The following is a 22,336-nucleotide window of genomic DNA, read 5'->3' on the forward strand; positions in this document are numbered from 1 at the left end:
TTTCCTTCTTCTTTTTTCCTTCCTTTTTCTTTCTTCCTTCTTCGTTCCCTTCTCTTTCTTTTTTCTTCTTCCTTCTCTCTAATTCCTTCTTCCGTTTTTTCTTCTTTCTTTTTTCTTCATCCTTCTTCCTTCTTCCTTTTTTTCTTCTTACTTTTTTCTTCTTCCTTCTCCTTTCTTCATTATTTCTTCTTCCTTCTTCCTTTTTTCTTCTTCCTTTTTTCTTATTCCTTCTTCCTGCTTCCTTCTTTCTTCTTTCTTCTTCCTTCTTTCTTCTTCCTTCTACCTTCTTTCAGCTTCCTTCATCCTTCTTACTTCTTCCTTCTTCCTTCTTCCTTCTTCCTTCTTCCTTCTTCCTTCTTCCTTCTTCCTTCTTCCTTCTTCCTTCTTCCTTCTTCCTTCTTCCTTCTTCCTTCTTCCTTCTTCCTTCTTCCTTCTTCCTTCTTCCTTCTTCCTTCTTCCTTCTTCCTTCTTTTTTCTTCCTTCTTCCTCCTTCCTTCTTCCTTATTTATTCTTCCTTCATCCTTCATCCGTTTTCCTTTTTCTTTCTTCCTTCTTCCTTCTTCCTTCGTCCTTATTCCCTCTTCCTTCTTCCTTCTTCCTTCTTCGTCCTTCCTTTTTTTTTCATCTTCCTGTTTTCCTATTCCTTCTTCCTTCTTCTTTCTTCCTTCTTCCTTCTTCCTTCTTCCATCTTCCTTCTTCTTTCTTCTTTCTTCTTTCTTCCTCCTTCCTTCTTCCTTCTTCCTTCTTCCTTCTTCCTTCTTTCTTTTTCCTTTTTCCTTTTCCCTTCTTTCTTCTTTCTTCTTTCTTCTTCCTTCTTCCTTCTTCCTTCTTCCTTCTTCCTTCTCCCTTCTTCCTTCTTATTTCTTCTTTCTTCCTTCTTCCTTCTTCCTTCTTCCTTCTTCCTTCTTCCTTTTTCCTTTTTCCTTTTTCCTTTTTCCTTCTTTCTTCTTTCTTCTTCCTTATTCCTTCTTCCTTCTTCCTTCTTCCTTCTTCGTTATTCCTTTTTCCTTCTTCCTTCTTCCTTCTTCCTTCTTTCTTCTTTCTTCTTCCTTCCTTCTTCCTTCTTCCTTCTTCCTTCTTTATTCTTCCTTCTTTCTTCTTCCTTCTTTCTACTTCTTTCTTCCTTCTTTCTTCTTCCTTCTTTCTACTTCTTTTTTCCTTCTTCCATCTTCTTTCTTCTTTCTACCATCTTCTTTCTACATTCTTCCTTCTCCTTCTTCCTTCTTCTTCCTTACCCTTCTTCCTTCTTCCTTCTTCCTCCTTCCTTCTTCCTTTTTTTCTTCTTCCTGTTTTCTTATTCCTTCTTTCTTCTTCATTATTTCTTCTTCCTTCTCCCTTATTCTTTTATCCTTCTTCTTTCTTCCTTCTTCTTTCTTCCTTCTTCCTTCTTCCTTCTTCCTTCTTCCTTCTTCCTTCTTCCATCTTCCTTCTTCCTTCTTCTTTCTTCCTTCTTCCTTCTTCTTTCTTCCTTCTTCCTTCTTCCTTATTCCTTCTTCCTTCTTCCTCTTCCTCTTCCTTCTTCCTTCTTCCTTCTTCCTTCTTCCTTCTTCCTTCTTTTTTCTTCCTTCTTTCTACTTCTTTCTTCCTTCTTTCTTCCTTCTTTCTTCCTTCTTTCTTCTTTCTTCTTCCTTCTTTCTACTTCTTTCTTCCTTCTTCCTTCTACCATCTTCTTTCTACATTCTTCCTTCTCCTTCTTCCTTCTTCTTCCTTCTTTCTTCTTTATTCTTCCTACTTCACTTGTTTTTCGTTTTTTTTCCTTGATTCTTTCTTCTTCTTTAATTCTTTTTTCTTTTTCTTTCCATCTTCTCTTTTTATTCTTCATTCAGAGAATTTCAACTATTCGGCCAAACGGTATTCGGCCAGATGGCGTTCGGCCAAATGACCCTTTCGGCCAAATGGCATTCGGCCAAACGACATTCGGCCAAACGGCATTCGGCCAAATGACCCTAAACCATCTTGAAATTATATCCAGCCAACCTGGCGGCACTCCGTTCGTGGACGCTGCAAGTGTTCTACATGGGTGCCTACCCGAGCAAAGTCTGGCATCAATGATGGGGACAAATAGAAAAATCAGAATTTGTTTTCAAATTTTGGTCTCCGCGATTAATTATTTATTTTGATTTCAGTTTGCTGTTGAATTCTAAATTATATGAACTGATATTAAACTAATTACAGTTCTCAATTTGCTATCATAGATAGTAAAAATAGTTTTCAATTTGATTTCACGATAGGATATTTCTGCTGAAGATTTTAATTTAACCGTTAAAACTACCAAAAAAATATCAACCTTTCAAAATCAACGATTCCTCAACTTCAAAACAAGTATTTGATCTTGGCCAGTCATGTGTGTGACAAAAAAATCGTCCTCGTCGCTAAGCTGGGTCCGTCTTTTTCAACCATACCAGTGGGATTCCGGAGCTAAGAAATAGTGAGGTGACATCTGGGAAGGAGCGTCCAACATACTGGTCATGGCTCACAAGATCCAATACTCATGCTTCCACAGGTCTTCCGTTAAGAATTGACCACCAGCTAAGGGTTGCGTAATTAGCTGGTGGTGTAGCCTAGGCACTAGTGTCCTCCTGACATCAGTTAGAATGAAAGGGTAGGATCTTGGGCCTGCCTTGGATGTGGTACTGTTTGACAGTGGGCTCTGTTAAACTTCTATAAAGAGCTCAAGTATCCGAAAGCAGGCCCTAACAAAACAATCGTTTGTCGCTCAAAGCAACAAATTTGACTCGACTAATCAAGCGTCTGTTCACTAAGGAGGTGAGGCTCCAACAGCGTGTGATCTGGCATCTAGCGATTGAAAACGATATGCTATCCCTCGGACTGGATTTGGTCGCATATGAGTCATAGTGACTGATATGTGACAAGTGTGCTACTCGGGATACGGACTGGTTTTCGCCAACGACTAGCGCGAAACAACGGACACGAATAAGAATATGGAACGTTTTGCACAACTTGCCAATGAGGCACGACGCATAAAGCTTGAGATCCTGGTACTAGGTGAAGTCCGTTGGCTAAACTTTGAATACCACAGAATTCCGTTGGGATAAATGCTGCTATACTCTGGTTTAGGAGGTGAACACGGTATCAACACGGCTCCCCGGTATCGCGGAGTTGGCTTCCTACTAAGCGCTCAGACACACTCTGCGTTTATGATGTTGGAACCTATTAGTGAAAGGATAATCGTTACCAGATTCAGAACACGGGTCCGAAATCTCACTCTAATCTATTGTTATGCCCCAACCAATGCTGCCGATCTGCAAGACAAAAAGAACCTCCACAGACAACTCAATGCCGTCGTAGATAGAATTCTGAAGGGTGATATCAAGATGTTTACGGACGACTTCAATACGAAGATCGGATCATACAAATCGAACCAGGGGCGCATCATGAAACGGTCTTGGAAAATGAGCGGAAACGGAGAGCTGTTCGCAGAATTCTGTGCTAATAACGACATGTTGATCGAGGGATCACTGTTCCCCCCATCAACCGATTCACAAGGTCGCGTGGGTCTCCCGCGACGGCTGGCTTTACAGAAAATCAGTCAAGTACGAGACACTGAAGACGAAGTACGTATCTGCAAAGATATCGAAATAATTGGGGGAATTAAATGGAGAGTACTTAACTCGTCTTAGACGGTTGAATACATTCCACTAAAAAGAGCTTAAAATATTTTTTTCAGAAAATCAAATCTACCACATCTTTGTCAGCTGAAAACGGTAGCGGAGTTTTCTTGATGATGAATAAACTTAGTGCCGATATCGTGGAAGATGCCACGGTGAAACGGTTTTGCTTGAAGAACTGGAGACACGTATTGCATATAAATATTGCCCTCCCTAGAAAAAAATTAGCCCCCCCCCCGTAGGATTTGAAGAGTTAGTTAGCAGTGATATAAATTTTCAACATATAGGATAATGAATTACTGAAAAAGTTTGACGACAAAAAAGTTATCTCCCATATTCAACATATCATAAAGAAATGAGTGGAAGATAAATGAGCTTGTTTCTCATTTCTGAGAAAGATTTCTGTGTGGCAGTGAAATTGCACTTGGTGTTAATTGTGAAAAAGCAATATCTAATTGTTTTGAAAGCATCAAAGTAAGCAACAGTGAGCCACCAAAATATCAATCGAAGCAATCGTAGTACTTCGCCAGCAGCCAAAGACATGTGGTTAACCATCACGGACTGTTGTGACAGTTTTCCAGCAGACTTCCGATTGCCTAGCAGCATAGTAATCTCCACAATTCCCATCAGAATCCGAGAAAAATTTCCATCAGAATCCGAGAAGAATTCTCATTGGGAATCTAGAAGAATTCACACTGAATTTCTTTCGGTATCGTTGAGGGATACTCTTGGGAATCTGTGGGTGATACCCGTCATAATCCATGGAGGATTTGCTACAGAATCTCTCGTTAACCCTTCCCTTCCCATGGTAGCTGTAGAGCTCCATCAAATTTTGCACCTTCCAACATTCATCGATTTATTCCAACAACAAAAAGCAGTATTTGGCACAACTTTATGGTTTCATTAGACTGCAAATATAATCAATTTTGAATGAAAATAGTAAAACTATTAAAAACAATCAAGTAACTATTGATTTACAATCAAAAATTTTTTTTTTCGTTTTCGACTAATTTAAGCTATGCCAAATAACTTTTGTTCTAGCATTTTTTTCATAGATCATTCCTTCTTATTGAAATCTTTGAAAAAAGTCGTGGGAAAGAGAGGGTTAATTTGCTTCGGAATTCCTCCGGAGTCGTTCGATGATTTGTTGCGGAATCGTTCCGAGATTTGCTTCGGAATTCCTTGACGATTTGATTCAGAATACTTTGACGATATGCTTCAGAATCGTTTGAATATTTAATGCGGAGTCTCTCGACGTTTTGCCTTGGAATCCCTCAATGATTTGCTTCGGAATCCCTCGACGAATTGATTTGGAATCATTTGACGATTCGCTTCGGAATATATCGACGGTTTGCTTCAAAATTCCTCGAAGATTTAGTTCGGACTCCCTCGACGAATTGCTTCGGAGTCCTTCGAAGATTTGCTTCACCATTTCTGGAGGATTCCCTTCGAAAACGATGGAGGATTCTTTACGGAATCCCTAGAGGATTAGTTCGACGATTTGCTTCGGGATTCCTCGAAAGATTGTTTCGGAATCCTCTGGAACATTCCCGTCGGAATTTCTGGAGGATTCCATTCGGAATCTCTAGAAGATTCTCATTGGTATCCCTTAAGGTGGTTATACAACAAAGCCACAAATCGGCCATCTTGGAAACCACGTGTTTTTTAAGTCAATTTTCAAGAGCACGAATTGAGAGAACCATAAGGCACATAGTGATGGTACAACCGTAGGATTATTTACTTACTTATGCTATACAATCGACTTCCGTTTCAGCACTGTATGAAAATGTTATGTCGTATATTACCTATTCAATATGGTATTGAAAAAATATGTGGTGAATTTAATATTCACCACGGGACTGTTGTATAATCACCTTAAACATTCCCGTCGGACTCCCTAGGACATTCCTGTCGGAATCCCAGGTGGAAGTCTCTGGAGATTCCCGTCGGAATCTCTGGAACATTTCCATCGGAACCACTAAAGGATTCTCATCGAAATCTTTGGAATTTTCCCGTCAGAATCCCTTGAGGAATAATGCATTTTTTCTTTTGAGATTGACAGAATATTTATGAAATATGCAAAAATATCTACTGTCAACCGGTGGAAACCTGACGGCGATTCGTCACATATTGTCCTTTGAGTTTGCGGGACAAAGTTGAGCGCTACTACACTTAGACATGCTTAGACAAAATAGCCGTATGCTATCAGAGTCATTGTAGCAATCATCGGCTGGTAAACAAACACACTTCGATACTGTGGGCTACGACAGAAAGCACGTGCTTGATGAAAGAGAATATGGATGAGTGTGATTGATCCGCAATTGCCTTAGATGTTTGGACCGTATTTACCACATTGCCACTAAAAAGCTTAATGCGGTGGTAAAATGTTAGAGAAAACAATGGATCACCGATGAGACCTGGAGGAAGATAGAGGAGAAGCCAAAGCCGTGATAAAACGAACAAAAACTAGAGTAACCAAAGTCTGAGCCCGTCAACGATACTCGACTTTAGATAAGAAAGTGAGAGGAGAAAGAGCCGCAGCAACCGGGGACATTATCGCCTCCTCTACGATGTTTCAGCTATTGACCGAACTAACTGACCTACTGAAACGCTAGTTCAAGCACTTGGAACAACTTTTTCAAGTGCTGCCCAAGTCATCACCTCCTCGGCATGATCTACCCCGGATCGAACGTATAACACGCGTCAATATCGAAGCTCTGTCCCTGTTGGAGATTCAAACAGCCATTTAAAGCATGAGATCGAACAAAGCACTAGGGGTCGATTGCATATCAGTCGAGATGCTCATAGCTGACCCCATGACATCCGCACAACTACTGCATCGTTTATTTCGTAATTTTTGGGATATCGCAACTTTCCCGGTCGACTGGATGCAAGATATCTTAGTGAAGGTGCCCAAAAAGGGTGACCTAACTGTATGCTGGGCATTATGTTGCTATGTACCGTTCTCAAAGTTCTATGCAAAGTTATCCTAGCCCGGATTCAAGAAAAGATCAATACAACTCTCCGGCGTCAGCAGGCCGGATACCGTGCGGGAAAATCCTGTGTGGCTCATATTGTCACGCTTCGTACCATTCTGGAGCAGGTCAACGAATTTCAAGAGTCCCTTTACTTGGTATTCATTGACTACGAAAAAGCTTTCGACCGTCTCAATCACGAGAATATGTGGGGCGCCCTGAGACGCAAGGGGGTCCCTGAGAAAATCATCGCCCTCATCGAGGCACAGTACGAGGCCTTCTCGTGTAGAGTGCTGCACAATGGGGTCCTGTCCGAACCGGGTCGTAGCTGGTGTGAGGCAAGGATGTATTCTATCACCGTTACTGTTCCTCATCGTAATCGACGATATTCTGGTATGCGCGATTGACCGTGATATTTTACACCACTTTGTCAATTCCATGTTAGAGACCTTGACTAGCCTAAACGTAATCTTACCGAACGATGGGATACGAGACGATGCTTAGCAAGGGCTATTTATACTTACGGCGACAATCATCCCATCATCTCAGGATAGAAAATCTCCAACTTAATCAGCTCTTATTTTTCATTCTGCATTGTTTTCATGGTAATCAAAAAATAGTAACAACAAATGCATCAAATCCATGATTTAAACAAAAAAGCAGTTACACTTATTGACTCATTAGAGTGAAGGAAGTTCTCAACTCATTTCCATTATTGATACATCATCAGACCGAGCACGTTTAATGTGGTTTATATTTCTTTATTCTCCAATAGTTTGATTGAACTATCCGACAGATCGCATCAAACAGTGTTTCAATTGCTGTTACTTTTTCTCTTTCTTTTGTCATCAAATTTAAAGGGGAATTTTGCCGGTAACCGCAGAAATCCCCTGCCAGGTTTAAACACAGACATGATAATTTCAAAATAAAACCAAATCATATTATTTTCATTTTCTAAACGTTTAACCTAATGCTATTATGAGGTTAGGTTTAAATATTTAAATATTTCAAATCACCCAACTTTTCAATTTGATCTCATTTTCAACTAAATAAAATCGATATAAGTATTTTTCTCTACAATGCATCTGCACTAAATAAACTCTTTTGTGCCCAATTTCTTTAAACATGTTATTGAACATTCCGATACAAACACGATGAATACGAAGTCGGAACTACACTATTTTTCGGAACTAATAACAAAGGAATGACAAACAAATGCACTCCTTTGCTTTGTAATAAAGCTTCTTCTTGTATTCAAGTAAAACCGTTTTACTGCTTTTGGTTGCCTACTATTCTCTATTAGTGTTCAAACAGAAAGCGTAAGTGTTAAGAACTCCGTTCGAGATGTTGCTTTTCGATAACAGTGCTTTGCCTTCTTACTATATTTTTCACATTTTCAAATATATTTAGTTAAAATCAGACTGTGGTGCAAATATAGATTTCAGTTTTGTAATTATTTCCATTTCACTAACGTTTACTCTCTGTTAGCCTTTTCACTGTATGTATATTTCGTGTATACATTCCGAGTTTGTACTGAATAAATTGTAGTCTAGCAGTAAATTGCTTCCTAAGGTAACTTTTTGTGTCGAACGACAAATTAACATTGCAAATGTAAACGAACGAACAGTGATATTGTGATAAAATTTGAAGCAATTGATAGGACTGTTGACAAGCAACTCAAATTAATAAATGCCAATTCTCTCAAAGATACTGTGTCATACTATTAGAAATAAATCGACGAAAATATGTACAAGGCTCATTATAGTGAGCAAATAATTCTGCAGAATATAGCATTGTACATCGGTTGATGTGTAGGTATGACAAACTCATGTTCAGACTTAATTCCTATTCTTATTAGACGACCAAAAGCTTTGAATGGTGGTAAACCTCCATTATTTCGTTATTCCTAGTAAAACGTAGAAAATGAACAAAATACACGTAAAAGCACGAAGCGAATAAACTTAGCATATTGTAAAAAATACACAATTAATGTTAGTATGACAATACGATACCGAGGGACATTACCATACCCAGAAAACCTGGATATGAAACGAGCAATCACATGCTCTGCATCTTTTCTCAGTCAAAGATTTGCTTACGAACTAACCTTGTTACCACAAATCTTACATGGACATCTTCCGTTTGCTTTTGAACCCAATAACGGGCGCAACCGTCTCGTTACGAGGCGTTACTAGTTCACTGTGTCCCATAGGAACCGAAGGAATACCCGTGCAGGAGGGAATCATCCCACTACCTCCACTACTGCTCAGATAGGTTGGAAGCGCGTACATCGAAACATTTGCAAGCGGAAGGGGATCCAATTTCTTGAACATCTTGATTTTCTGCTTCTCCGCCAGCACTGGAGACATCTGTTGGTGATGTTTTGGAGTGGTTGGCAGGCTGGCATAGTTGTTGGCTTGGTTGCTGTCGCCTAGGGATGCTGCATTCAAACTGCCGACAGAACATTCCCGCAGCATCATCAAGTGGTCCAATTTGTCGACGGTGGCGTTCAGCTCGTGCTCCCACACGTCCTGTTCCTGCTGTTGGCCATCGCCACCTTCCACCGGACGAACGGCAAGAGTTTTTACTTTTTGCCGGAGCAACTCCAGGTTCAGATCTGCATCATTCATGTAGTCATCGTCAGTTGGATCCTTCTCACTGACGGCGGAACTGGTAGCCAGCGAGGTACTTCCCACCGAGTGTATCTCACACTTGTCCAGCTCAGTCGATATGTCTGGCATATTGCTGCTGAAATTGTTGAAGTTACCGCTACCACTGTTACCAGGGGAGCTCAGTTTCATCGAGCTCGCAGATGGAGGCAGGTTGGACAGTTCTGCTCCGACACCCGGTTCTCGGGGACCTGAAGGTGCAGCGAGGCTCAAGTCACCCCGCTGCTTGTGTATTTCTTCGCTAATTTGCTCCAGATTCCGGAGTGCCGTACCGTAAGCGGTTTTGGCTGCGGAAATCTGATCTTCCAGCTGCTGGATACGACCCTTCTGGGCTTCCAACTGCTCCTGACATAGTTGCTTCTCCTCAAAGTATGGCCTCGATTTTTGTATGCTACGCCGGTTGCGCTCCTCCAAGTGTTGTACCTGCAAATGGTGTAAAGAATAAGCGTAAGTGACAGTTCACAAAAATAAAACAACGATATAAAAACACTAATTATACATGGACGTTTCGTTAAGACGCGATTTTTCTGAGTGAAAGAAGGCTATTCCCCAGATCGGTTCGGAGTATGGATGCTGTCATTCAGAATGTAGAAAATTCAATTCATCAACTGCAGCATAATTAAAATTTACAGATTCAGAAGAACTGTATAACGGAAATCAACATAACATGTCCATGCAAGCTACTAAGGCCCTTGCGAATTATATGCAGTTCGAATTAGTTGAATGCAGATGTTCTAGATTCTCCTAATTGTTCTGGAATTCAGATCAATTGGTCTTCCATGTCAACAACCGCTGAAATCAAACCGAAATCAACTCAGCATGTCCATAAAAGACCCTAGTACCCTTCTATATTATGTACAGCTTAAATTGATTTGAAGCAAATGTCCTAGAATCTCCAAATTGCTCTGGATTTCAGATCAATTGGTCAATCAAGTTAACTGCTCCTGAATGAAACCGAATTCAATCTCTAATTTTTAATGCACAAGATACGCATATTGGGTTGATTTCGACAGTATACCAGGTTCAGTTCAATCAAAGTTAATTGCCTATTTCCGGGGATTAAACCACCCGACTTGGACGTTAATTTACAATGTTATGGAAACTCATATGTGAATATGTACGTTATGTGGAAGATATTGATTTGAAAAATGTATTGGAGGTAACCACTTTCCCTTCGATGGGACTCGAACCCATGACCCTACAGTACGCTAGACTGGTGCTTTAACCAACTAAGCTACGAAGGACCTCCGTCGGCCTTCGCAACCTAGCGGCTACTGAACGAGCTCGAGATTCCCAAATTGGACGCATAGTCAAATCACTCGCAATCCATTTCTCAAGCCAATACTTCCACATGTGTATAATACACGTCCACATTAGAGGAGCGCCGCCAGATATTCTAAATACTCACGCTCCTCTAATGTGGTTTAATCCAGGCAATTAATCATGATTGTACTAACTGAACTGAACCTGAGTTGCGTGCTCTTGCCTACGCAATGCGGTCGGGTCTGAGCTTAACGACCGACTGGCAAATGCTTACACAACCTCACTTGATCAGTACCGTTGCTGATGAAGAATGTGTATAGCCGCCAGACATTCTAAATACTCACGCTCCTCTAATGTGGACGTGTACAATACACATGTGGAAGTATTGGCTTGAGAAATGGATTGCGAGTGATTTGACTATGCGTCCAATTTGGGAATCTCGAGCTCGTTCAGTAGCCGCTAGGTTGCGAAGGCCGACGGAGGTCCTTCGTAGCTTAGTTGGTTAAAGCACCAGTCTAGCGTACTGTAGGGTCATGGGTTCGAGTCCCATCGAAGGGAAAGTGGTTACCTCCAATACATTTTTCAAATCAATATCTTCCACATAACGTACATATTCACATATGAGTTTCCATAACATTGTAAATACCAGGCATTCCAAGCAGCACAATTCGAACCTTTTTGGTTGCTGCAAATGTGAATTCAGTTACATTTTTTCGATAACATCCTTGCCCGTATACCACATGTGTGCTGCTCGGGATAGTTAACCTGGTGGACCAATTGATCTTTACTCCATAACAATTTGGAGAGCGTAGAACACCTGCATCAAACTGTTTTACTGCGCACGATACGCAAGGACTCTACAGGGACTTGCTGGAACTGCAGCGAGACGGCAGTTTCCCAATGGAGGATGTAATGCCAACAAGAAGAAGCAAAGGTTGTTGACTTGCGAGACCAAGTGATCTGAACTCCTAAAAAGTGAACCAACTGAACCCTAGAACCATAGAACTTCTCCATCAGACTAATTTAAACTGCATATAATTACCAAAGGCTTTTAGGGGATACATTCTGAATGACGGCATCCGTACTCCATTCGATCTTGTAGAAAACAAAGAGAATCTGTAGATACATAACAAACTAGCAAACAACAGGTAACTAAATGAAGTGAAGAAGACAACCGAGCAGAATTGTGAAAGAAATTGTGAAAATCGCTTTAAAGACCCCCGAGACCCTGCTGTTTGACATCTTGCAATTTTACATGATTCTAATGATTTCTTGATCGCAGTGTTCGACATGTTAACCCAGCATGTATGTAAGTGAGTTCAGGTTACTTATAATCAGGTTTCGGAATTCTCACTGATATGAATAAAAACCGAGGATTGATCCAAACAGCCGAGTGCATTTTTTCCATATTCTCTTTTGAGCAAGTGTTCTCACACAATATTTTATCCAGATAGAAATACGGGCGGATAAAGTTGTAAAAGCATACTCACAAAAATGTAAGTCCGCGACGGGATTCGAACCCAAAACAATTTCAAAATGTGTAGAGCGCTCACTATAACCACAAGAACCGATTGAAAGCAAATTGAAAAAAAAAACTACTGTATTAAACCTACTTCTTAACGTAGCGCATCGTCGTATGCAATCAGTTTGGAGAAGCAAAGTAAGCAGTATTTGATTTTCGCAAAACATGGCTTATAATAGAAGTTGCAAAAATGCTTGCACGCTTGTTCGTTTATTTAGTGTGATGTGATAAAATTTGCAATCAAAGTTTAGCCACAAGATTAATCATTGCAAAAATCTACCATGCGTTTCCATATGTTTTTATTGTGCTGAACAGTTTTCAATTATGCCTACCTATCGTTACCCCCCTGGGAGCCCCATTTTGTCTGAAAAACGCTCATGGGGACGTACATAGAGGTGGCCGCCGTCGCACTAAGCCGCCGCCGCGTGCCTCCGTTTAAAATTTATCACTCCGCTGATCTATAATTATTCACATTCTAATTTGAAAGTCGTGGAAATTTCGAAGTTGAATAGCCGTAGAAATTCCCAATTGATCTTCACAACGGCACATTAAAACTCTAGGGAGTTTTTTTTATAAAATGGCTAATACGATTTCCCATTGAAATTTCGCAAAAATCTTCGTAGAAACTGAAAAAAACTTCGATTGGAAATTTAGAAGAATTTCTCGTTGATATACAAAGAATTCCTAGAATTTCTGAAGGAAGATCTTTTGCAGAAAGCCATATGGCCGAAAGTGGTTTGTTCGAATATGTCGTTTGATCAAATGAATCATTTAGCCGAAGCCCTCTAGCTTGAAGTTATTTGCCGAAAATGTCGTTTGGTCGACACAAACAACCATCTCTACCAAACATATTTTTTGGACAAATGGTCTACTCGGACAATCGACTTGTTCGCCCAAATAACCATTCGGCTGTATGTCACTTTCGGCCAGATGACATTTTCGATCAAACCATTTTTGATCTAATAACCGTTCCGGACTAACGATCAATTTGGCTTAACGTGTTAACGAGGCATTCGAACAAATAGCTTTTCGCCGGATGACTTTCGTTCAAATGACGAGAAAGGCATTTGCCGAATGCCACAAGGCCGAAAGGTGTTTGACCGAATATGTCGTTCAGCCGAACAAACCATTAGGCGAAATCCCATCTGGCCTTCTGGAAAATTCCGTTCGGCCAAACTAGTCATTAGACCGTAAAAGTTGTATGGCAAAATAAGTCATTTGACCGAAAATATCTTTTGACGAAATAGTCTTTTGACCAAAATGATTGTTTGACAGAAAGGCTATTTGGCCAAAACTGTCAACTGGGCGATCTTTAACTGGGCTGCGTTTTAACCTGGCGTTCGCTAACTGGGCTACAGCCCAGTTCAAAGGCAGTTAACCGTTAAAAATATACGTCAAAATTAGTTTGACATTTTAATGTCAAAACTAGGAAGGGGCATGCGAAAGGGAGACAAAGCGAATATAATCAATTCTCGAGTAACATGTGAATTCCAATTGTTATTTTTATTCAGTTAATTCAATTAAAATATGACATCGCAAAATATTGTTCAGAAATGTGTAAGAACAAAAGTGCATTTGTACAAAATTCCACGCAGTGTTTCATACTTGGAAGGAACAACTGCACCCTAAGAAATGCCGCAATATTATCTCCCCATAAAAACCGAGTATACTGGCAGCGAAAAGCGCAGTGAATTGTTTCCTGTTGGGAGCACCACAAGAAACTTTGGCAAATGCGTTGATATCTACCGTCAACATCTGTCAGACTGTAAGAATAAAACTAGAATCAGTCGTTTCAACAATCCGGGTGAAAAATTAAAATTTGCGCGGATTTGTAAAAACGACTACAATGAAAATTCAATAACCGCATAGCTATACCCATGTCCGATATCGCATCGGACCTATATGCGATACCTATGTCCTGTTATGTAAAAAGAAAAAGAAAATAAACACACAAAATAAAAGATTGTTCAAACGCAATAATATCGTATTTAAAAAAATAGCCGTTCTGTAAAACTAAATGCCATTCTGAAAAAAATGTACTTTATTGAAGTTATTTTGAAAATGTTTATGGCCCACCAGCAAGTGATCAATCTGAGAACTGTAACGTTGCTTGAAATGGTTGGGCAGGCCTGACTTAGATTATCGTAATAACTTATAATCAGGGAATCAATATTCGAGCAACGTCTAACAATATACCTCTTGTCATCATCAGAGTTTGTTACTGACAAACGCACCTAGCGACAAACCTTTATCAGAACCCGAACACAATATGCCAAGAATCATTTGCCTTGCATGCTCTGATATCTCCGAAAATACGCTGCTAAAAAAATTGTTCGATTCTCGAATATTTCCATAAAAGCAGAAACTATGATAACATAAAACCGAAATTTTCACTAGAAATAATGCAAAATAACGGGATGAAAAGTTAGCAACAAGATTGTCTTCTTTTTTGTTGCTGACAAAAATGTTCGGATCTTTGTCATTATTATCTCCGACAAAAACAAAGCTTTGTCGTTGGTTCTCTTTTGTCGCTTGTTTCGCAGGCGCATTCGAAAAAAAAAATGATTCCCTGCTTATAATATAATATTTAAACTTTATGAACATGCATTCGTGCAAACAAGCACATAATTTCAACGCCGTTAAAGCGACGAACTGCCTCCTACTTTGTGACCAAATAATTTCTGTTTTTTTTTTTTTTTTCAATCAATCAAACGCCATAGTCCCAAGCCAATTTCAGAGGTCCAGAACTTCAAATGCAACACATGAGTATTACGAATACAAATTTACTTTTTTTTGTTAAATATCTTGGCTGTGCATATGCACAGCATATGTTTCGAAATGGACAAATTGATATGAAATTTGCGAAAAAGAATCCACGTGTCTTGGAGGGACTCGAACCCTTAACCTCCTACTCTCTAGATAGGCGTGATAACTGTCGTGATACTGTCGACCAGTGTCATCAAGCTATTTTGAGAACAATAGTCCACTCCGTCAGGAATCGGAAGTGTGCAACAAGTCAGCCAAGTTTACTCTAAATTGGGCAAAACAGAAAAAATGGGTCTAATTATATTCGGAAAGGAATTATTCTACCACATACCTATTGGAAAAATCGTAGAGATCGTATATCGTTTTCAGGAAAGATTATCTAGCTTCATCAATAAGTTTCAATAATATCATAACTTATGCATGAAACAAAGTACTCTTTTAAATTTTCCATTGTCCACATTTTCAATTATATCCCCTGGGAAGCCCAAATCAAGTCTAAATTCCTTTACCCTTCTAAACCAAAATGTTTCTTACGAATAACCCTTTAAATTTTTGTTTAATGCAATGTTGCAGTCCATGAGATGCGATACAAATGTTGTCATAGCGTTAAATCCTAACCTCAAATAAATACTCCCCCAACGTTGCGAAACAAAACCATTTCACCTTGACCTTATACCATTCACCGCTCACTCTATTAGAGGTTTTGCCTCAATACCATAGGTATCGCGTATAATTAGCCACACAGTTTCCAAAATTTGTCGACACGCTAAATTTGGCAATTCCACACCAATTTTCTCCTAATTATTTCTCAATCTCGTTTCGATCAAGCTCGAGACAAGCAGGTCAGCAGATCGGTTGCGTAATGCTTTTTTTCGGTGCCATTAACTCAAGGGTCCAATTACCAGGGGTCGTCCACGAATCTCGCAATGCAGCTATTGACAATTTTTTTTTCTTCTCTGATTCGTAACGATTTTGGCATGACATAATAATTTTGTTTCTTATTTGTACCATACAGTTCTTGAATAGGCACAACCGTTCTTTGCAACTCTCCGTAATTTAATGACGGCTCCTATTGTTGGCGGTAGGTCTGTTTGTATGTCAAATATGAATATTTCAAGGCATTTGATTGGAACAGCAGAATCGACGAGGTCGAACTTAACACACATGACCATTTACCCGCCCATACTCTTTGTTATGGTTGTCTCATGGGGATGCTGCGTGCATCGGTGATGGTTGTACCATCGCTGCTCAACCGCCATTCAGATTTGTGCCCTCGTGAACGGGTACACATGTACATAATTGCATGTTGCTTGCTGGTGGCAGAGGAACGGCGCATAGCAAAATGCTATCCATTCGTTAGGGTCAATAGCTACGTCCGGTAGTCGAGTGGTTAGACACGTCGCTAATTTGTAGGTCAATTGTTGCTTTAATAGGGGGAATGACGACTTTGGCAGGTTTTGTTCTATTATTGGCAGGGGTTTTTTTTATGACTGACTAGGCTCAAATTTGGCCTAAACATTCTTTGCATATCAAAGAATATTGTGGCCAAATTTCATAAAATTTGGTCGACAAAAACCCCCTGCCAATAATAGAACAAAACCTGCCAAAGCCGTCTTTCCCCCTACTTGTATTTTTTTACATACTGAGATATCTTCTGAGTAACCTGTATTGGGTAAAATCCACGATGGTCACATTACCAGGAGAGCATCGCTGGAAAACTGTTTAAAGGCTTCGAATAAAACAACCCACAGTAGATGAAATGTCTAGTAAAAACTACTTTTCGACAGTTATTTTTATAAGAATATAAAAGAATAATAATTTCTACTCCTAGTTTGACATATTGTATTTTTCAAATCTCAACTTATAACTTTATACAATCACAGTATCTATCTAACCAACCATCGATTTTGCTCTAGTTTTGATAATTGACTCCGAATAATTTTCCTCCGCTTCAGCACACAACAATGTGGCATAAATTTCTACTGCCTCAGATATCGCGATCAAAGTTATGAGTTGTCACATTTTTTACTCTTGTACGGAGCTACATCACTCCAAAAGGTTAGGTAGCACATTAAGTCATTCCTGCCCCGTGAGTCACACAAGTTACCAATGTAACAAACGCCTGACAAGGTATCTTCAATGTAGGCAGGTTACCTAGCTCGGGTGACGCTCACCCTGACTCATACCATATCTGCTAGCACTTTAGAACCTACATAGCATTGGCAATATTTACACAGCAATGCCCCCTTCTGGAAGACGGAGCAACCGGCATTGATTCAACACACAAACGAGTTCACCCACTTTCCACGGATGGTAACATAACAGAAAAAAAACAGACAACCATAATTGACATTTCCCCAACGCATAATCCCATTAAAATTAAATGGTAGCGCTTTGGTTGGAGAATCGTTCCGCAACAGAGGGTGAGAACAAACAACCTGCATAATACCGCGCCGAGGTGAATGCTCAAACCGCATAGTTGAAAACTATCGTCCATGGTTTTGACATGGCTCTGATCGTTTCTTCTACGAAGTGGATTTAGGTTAAATTGATAAATGGATATCGTTTTTCTTGTTGTGGTTTGGCGATAGCCATCCCAGAAGTATGTTCTCTTCCCATGGAATCTAAAGGATGGTTATGATAGGGTGTCCATTATTGAATTCCAGGCGGTCGATTGACGGTCACATTTATATACATGTGATCGGTTATAAGAACTGTTAGGAGTTGATAGGGCTACTTCCCTCAAAAATAGGAAAACATGAAGGAGATATGGCTAAAAATATAGAAAAAGCGCTAAAACAAGGTTGAAATTATTACATTTACATTATTGATGAGGACCATTTGCCATAACGACCATTTGGTATAATGTGCTGTGTTGGCTGTTATCTAGCACGCGTCCTCACAGGCAAGGTCAACCCTGATAGACAGATCTGAAAGAGGCTTGACATTGACAACTGTAAAACGTGAATGACCAGAAATAGTAAAATTGCAATGCGAATTAATGTTAATTTAAATTATATTGAATCATTTCTACCTAGTGTATACCAATTCAAATCTGCACACACACAAAGCATCTTACAATTCTCGGGTACTAATTCAAAAGGACGTATGTGATTTTGTAAACAAAGATTCAAACGTCGTCAATTTGTTCCATCTGATGGCATTCCCAAGCAAACCATCACCACAGACAGGTAGGGGGAGGCTTTGGCTATTTGGTGGTGTTGATTTGCGTGGGAGTGTCGCCAGATTGGACAAATCGATGATTGAATCTTTATTTTAAAAATCACATACGTCCTTTTGAGTAAGTACCCGAGAATTATTGTGAAAATTTTGGCATATACAATTCTGCATGGTTTTAATACAAGAGATGTAAGCTTTTCATACAGATATTGTATTAATACAAAATCGTGCGATTTCAATACAATGGTTTTATTAAAATCTTCCGAAATTGTATAATAACAAGGTTCTTATGCAGAACTGTATTTAAATCTGCCATCCGCTGGTTGAGTGTATGTCATTATTTTTTATTATAATTAAAACTAGAAACAGTTCAAATAATTTGTATGAAGATGCAGAAAAAATGAACTATAACTAAGCAAATTCTAAACCTTAGTGAACCCAGTTTTAAAAAACAATCTGGTAAGAATCAGACGCTCTGATTCATTATTGTCTTGAATACTGTTGGAGTTCGTTCCAACTGACGAATACCCGGGTTTTTCCGAATTTGTAAACTCCGAAGCGATTCGTATTCGTTTGCTCTGTATTTAAGGAGTTTACTCCGTTCCAGTGCTGCCGGCCGCATGGACGGCACAGATATTGCAGTACATCTTCAAAGGACGCGCGTTGTTAAACATAGGTTTAGACGACACTCCCCCCGGGTACGCCACTGGTTAGGCTGGCTTACATGCGTCGCGCCCTACGTCTAGAACCGCTAGTTTGGTGGCCGCTCTCACGTAAACTCCAAAATTTGTTCTTACAGTAGCTGAGCGAACTTCTCCGTCTTTACTTGGATGAACTTCAACGACCTTTCCCTTGGGCCAACAATTTCGTGGTAGCTTAGGATCAACCACAACGACCACATCGCCTATCTTTATCGATTCGGTTTTATCAAACCACTTGGATCGCTTGGTGATTTCTGGCAGGTAATCGCTAAGCCAGCGCCTCCAAAACCTGTTGGCTAATACCTGCGAAGCTAGGATGTTTTGCTGAAGAAAGGCACTGCTGTCGTCGACGGTCGTGAATGGTTTTATCCCGTTTGATGATCCGAGGAGGAAATGATTGAGCGTCAAAGCAGGGGCACAATCGTCAACTGGGACGTGTGTTAGTGGTCTGGAATTGATGATGTTTTCTACTTCAATCAGTAGATTGCGCAAAACTTCGTATTTAGGATTCCTTGGTGATTTTATGGCTTGAAGGTTCCTTTCAACGCTGTCTATGAGCCGTTTCCAGCTTCCTCCCATATGAGGTACCAGAGGAGGGTTGAAATTTGAAATTTGTTCCCCTGTCAGTGTAGATCATTCGGGGCGTTCCACGACGGGCAATGAAGTTTCTTATTGCCATAATACAGGAGTCGGTGCTAAGCGTGTGCACTACTTCAATGTGTATTGCACGGATCAAGGCATGTAGCTAGCATTCCCCATCGTTTCTCGACGCGTCTCCCAACAGCCACCTCGTATGGGCCAAAGAAGTCAAGACCTGTATGTGTGAAGGGTGGAGAATATACTGCGAGCCGGGCTTGTGGGAGATCAGCCATTATCGGTGGACGTGGGACGGATAGATCGTTTTTGCACCTTTGGCAGCTCTTTCTCCTTTTATTGTACACAGCACGGATGCGGGGAATATAATACTTCTGTCGCAATTCATTGATCACCGACTCGTGATTCTGGTGATGGAAACGTTGATGGTAGTACATGATGATCAGGTCAGTAATGGGGTGGTCACGTGGTAGTATAATAGGTTTCTTAGCATCTTCTGTTGCGTAGTCACAGGCTGCAACTCTTGTTCGCATCCGCATGATGCCTTGATTATCTAGCCATGGTGACAGTTGAAACAAGCTGCTGTGCTTTGGCACTGCGTTAAGACTGTTAGAGTTATGTTTTGGTTTCTCCAGAGTGGAAATCTCTTCTGGGTAGCCATCGCGCTGTGCAGATCTTAGTAGGTACGCTTCGGCCAGAATCAATTCATCCACTTTTAGGAGTCCCGTTGTAGTCATTCCCCTATGTAACTTTTGTCGACAGTTGTTTACAAAACGAGTTACGAGGGCAGCAACGTTGATCAGACGTTTCCAACTAGAGAACCTACTGGAGTCTATGACTGGTACATAATGAGAGTGGAACGCATGCATATTTGGTCGGAGTTCTTCTTCCGTTGAACTAGCTTTTGTGGGTTGTTGTGGCCACTCCGATTCGCATCGCCGCAAGAAATCTGGACCTGTAAACCATCTACCTTTTGGTGTGAGATCGGGTGAAGAGCTCCATTTAGTACCATCGTCCGCAACGTTCATTTTGGAAGGCACCCAATGCCACTCGTTCACTTCTGTAGATTCCAGGATTTCACTAACACGGAAGGCCACGAACTGCGTGTACCTGCGGTGGTCGGAGTTCAGCCAGCACAGCACATCCCGTGAGTCTGTCCAAAAGAACTTTCTGGATATTTTGTATGACAGGGCGTCGGTAACTGTATTGGCCAATCTGACGGCGATTAAGGCAGCCTGAAGTTCTAGACGTGGGATTGATATGAACTTTAGTGGTGCCACCCTAGTCTTAGCAGCTACGATAGAGCACTGGACGGATCCGTTCGCAACGAATCGCAGAAAAGAAACAGCTGCCATTCCGCTTTCGCTGGCGTCAGCGAATATGTGGAGATCGAGTTCTCCATCTATGCTTTGGTCAGCTGAACGGTAGCATCTGGAAACTTGACCTTTTTCGATCTGGGGTAACAGCTTCAGCCACTGCTGCCATTTTACAAACGAACTTTCGGGTATCTCATCATCCCACTGCACGTCTGAACGCCATATTTCTTGCAAGAGAACTTTCAGGAACATAAGAAAGTGGGATATTAGACCGAGAGGGTCGAATATCGACATGAGCACCCGCAGAACTTCTCGTTTTGATGGACGTCTGAGGCCCTCTAGAAGAGCGGATTCGTAACGATTCCATCCGACTTTATAGGTAAATGTGTCGGATGCGGTACACCACCACATTCCCAGAACTTTCTCAGTACCAATTTGAGATGACAAATCCAGATTTTTTTCATCAGAGGCCTTCTCGTTGAGAGCTCCTAAACCATTCGGAGAATTACTTATCCAGTTGCGGATCTCAAACCCTCCGCGTTGATGGATGTATTTTACTTCCTGTGCTATGCGTATCGCGTCCTCTTCAGTTTCAACACTGACGAGCATGTCGTCCACGTAATGCTTCTTTTGGATGATCTCAGTAGCTTCGGGGTATTCTCCTGCATTGCGGTCTGCGTTGATGTTTTTTACATATTGAGCGCAGCTTGGTGAGCAGCAAGCCCCAAATGTCATAACTTGCATCGCGTAGCATACGACTTCTCCTTCCTTATTGCACCACAAGAAACGTTGGCACTGTTGATCTGCATCCCGGATACGTACTTGATGAAACATTTCCCGTAAGTCTCCAGTAAGTCCCACTGGATTCTCTCGGAACTGTAACAGAATGGACAGCAATGAGCAAAGTTGATCAGGTCCTTTCATCAGCGCTGAATTAAGAGAAACTCCGTAGGAACAGGCTGCGCAGTCCCAAACCAATCTCACTTTCCCTGGTTTGTTCGGGTTGATGATTGGGAATACAGGGAGATACCACACTCTAGGATGTCGCTGACTAAGTTCATCCGTTGAGAGTTGCCGAACATAGCCCTTGCGTACATAATCTGTTATCATATCGTGCAATGTATCTGTTAGCTTAGGTTCTTTGGTAAGGCGCTTTTGTAGACATTGGTGTCTATGTAGGGCCATAGCGAAGTTATCTAGAAGGTGAATATTATTGTGACGCCATAGCAGTTCCGTTGTGTAACGTTCTCCATCGTACATCGTAATTTGCTTAAACAGATCCTGGGCCCGCTGATAATCGTCAGAGAGAAGAATTCTATCTGCTTTCATAATTCCGAGGTTTTCTAGAGCAAAGTGTTTTTTGACTGCCTGATGCAGCTTCTCATCGTTTGTACGCTCACAGGAGCACACGTGGAAGCTGTAGTGGACTAGGTTGCTTGAGTTGTCATTCTCTACGTTACCTCCACCGCATACGGTCCAGCCCAGGCGTGTTTTGATTGCTACTGGTTCTCCAATATTCCCTTCTCTACTTTTCAGTACAAGACTGACCTGTATGTGCTTCATTCCTATAAGGATCCGTGGCCGTGCGTCAAAGTATGAGTCGATAGGCAACCCCCTAAGGTACGGATGTCGTTGTATCAATCCTTCAGCGTTGAGCGTTTGGTGTGGAAGCAATAGCTTATCTACAGTGCGCACTCCAGATAACTGGAAGTTCTTAGTTG

General features: G+C 40.9%; 1 protein-coding gene across 1 annotated transcript in view; it reads right to left on the reverse strand.

Annotated features, from left to right (window-relative positions):
- Positions 1-7,340: 7,340 nt before the first annotated feature.
- LOC134222852 (SH3 domain-binding protein 5 homolog) overlaps positions 7,341-22,336 on the reverse strand; it is a 115,454-nt gene continuing 100,458 nt past the window's right edge. Inside the window, exon 6 of the mRNA XM_062702000.1 lies at positions 7,341-9,696. Coding sequence (XP_062557984.1) covers positions 8,728-9,696 — 969 coding nt within the window. The 3' untranslated portion in view covers positions 7,341-8,727. The remainder of the gene's footprint in view (positions 9,697-22,336) is intronic.

This window comes from Armigeres subalbatus, chromosome 3, assembly GCF_024139115.2.
Source record: "Armigeres subalbatus isolate Guangzhou_Male chromosome 3, GZ_Asu_2, whole genome shotgun sequence".
NCBI lineage: Eukaryota > Metazoa > Arthropoda > Insecta > Diptera > Culicidae > Armigeres > Armigeres subalbatus.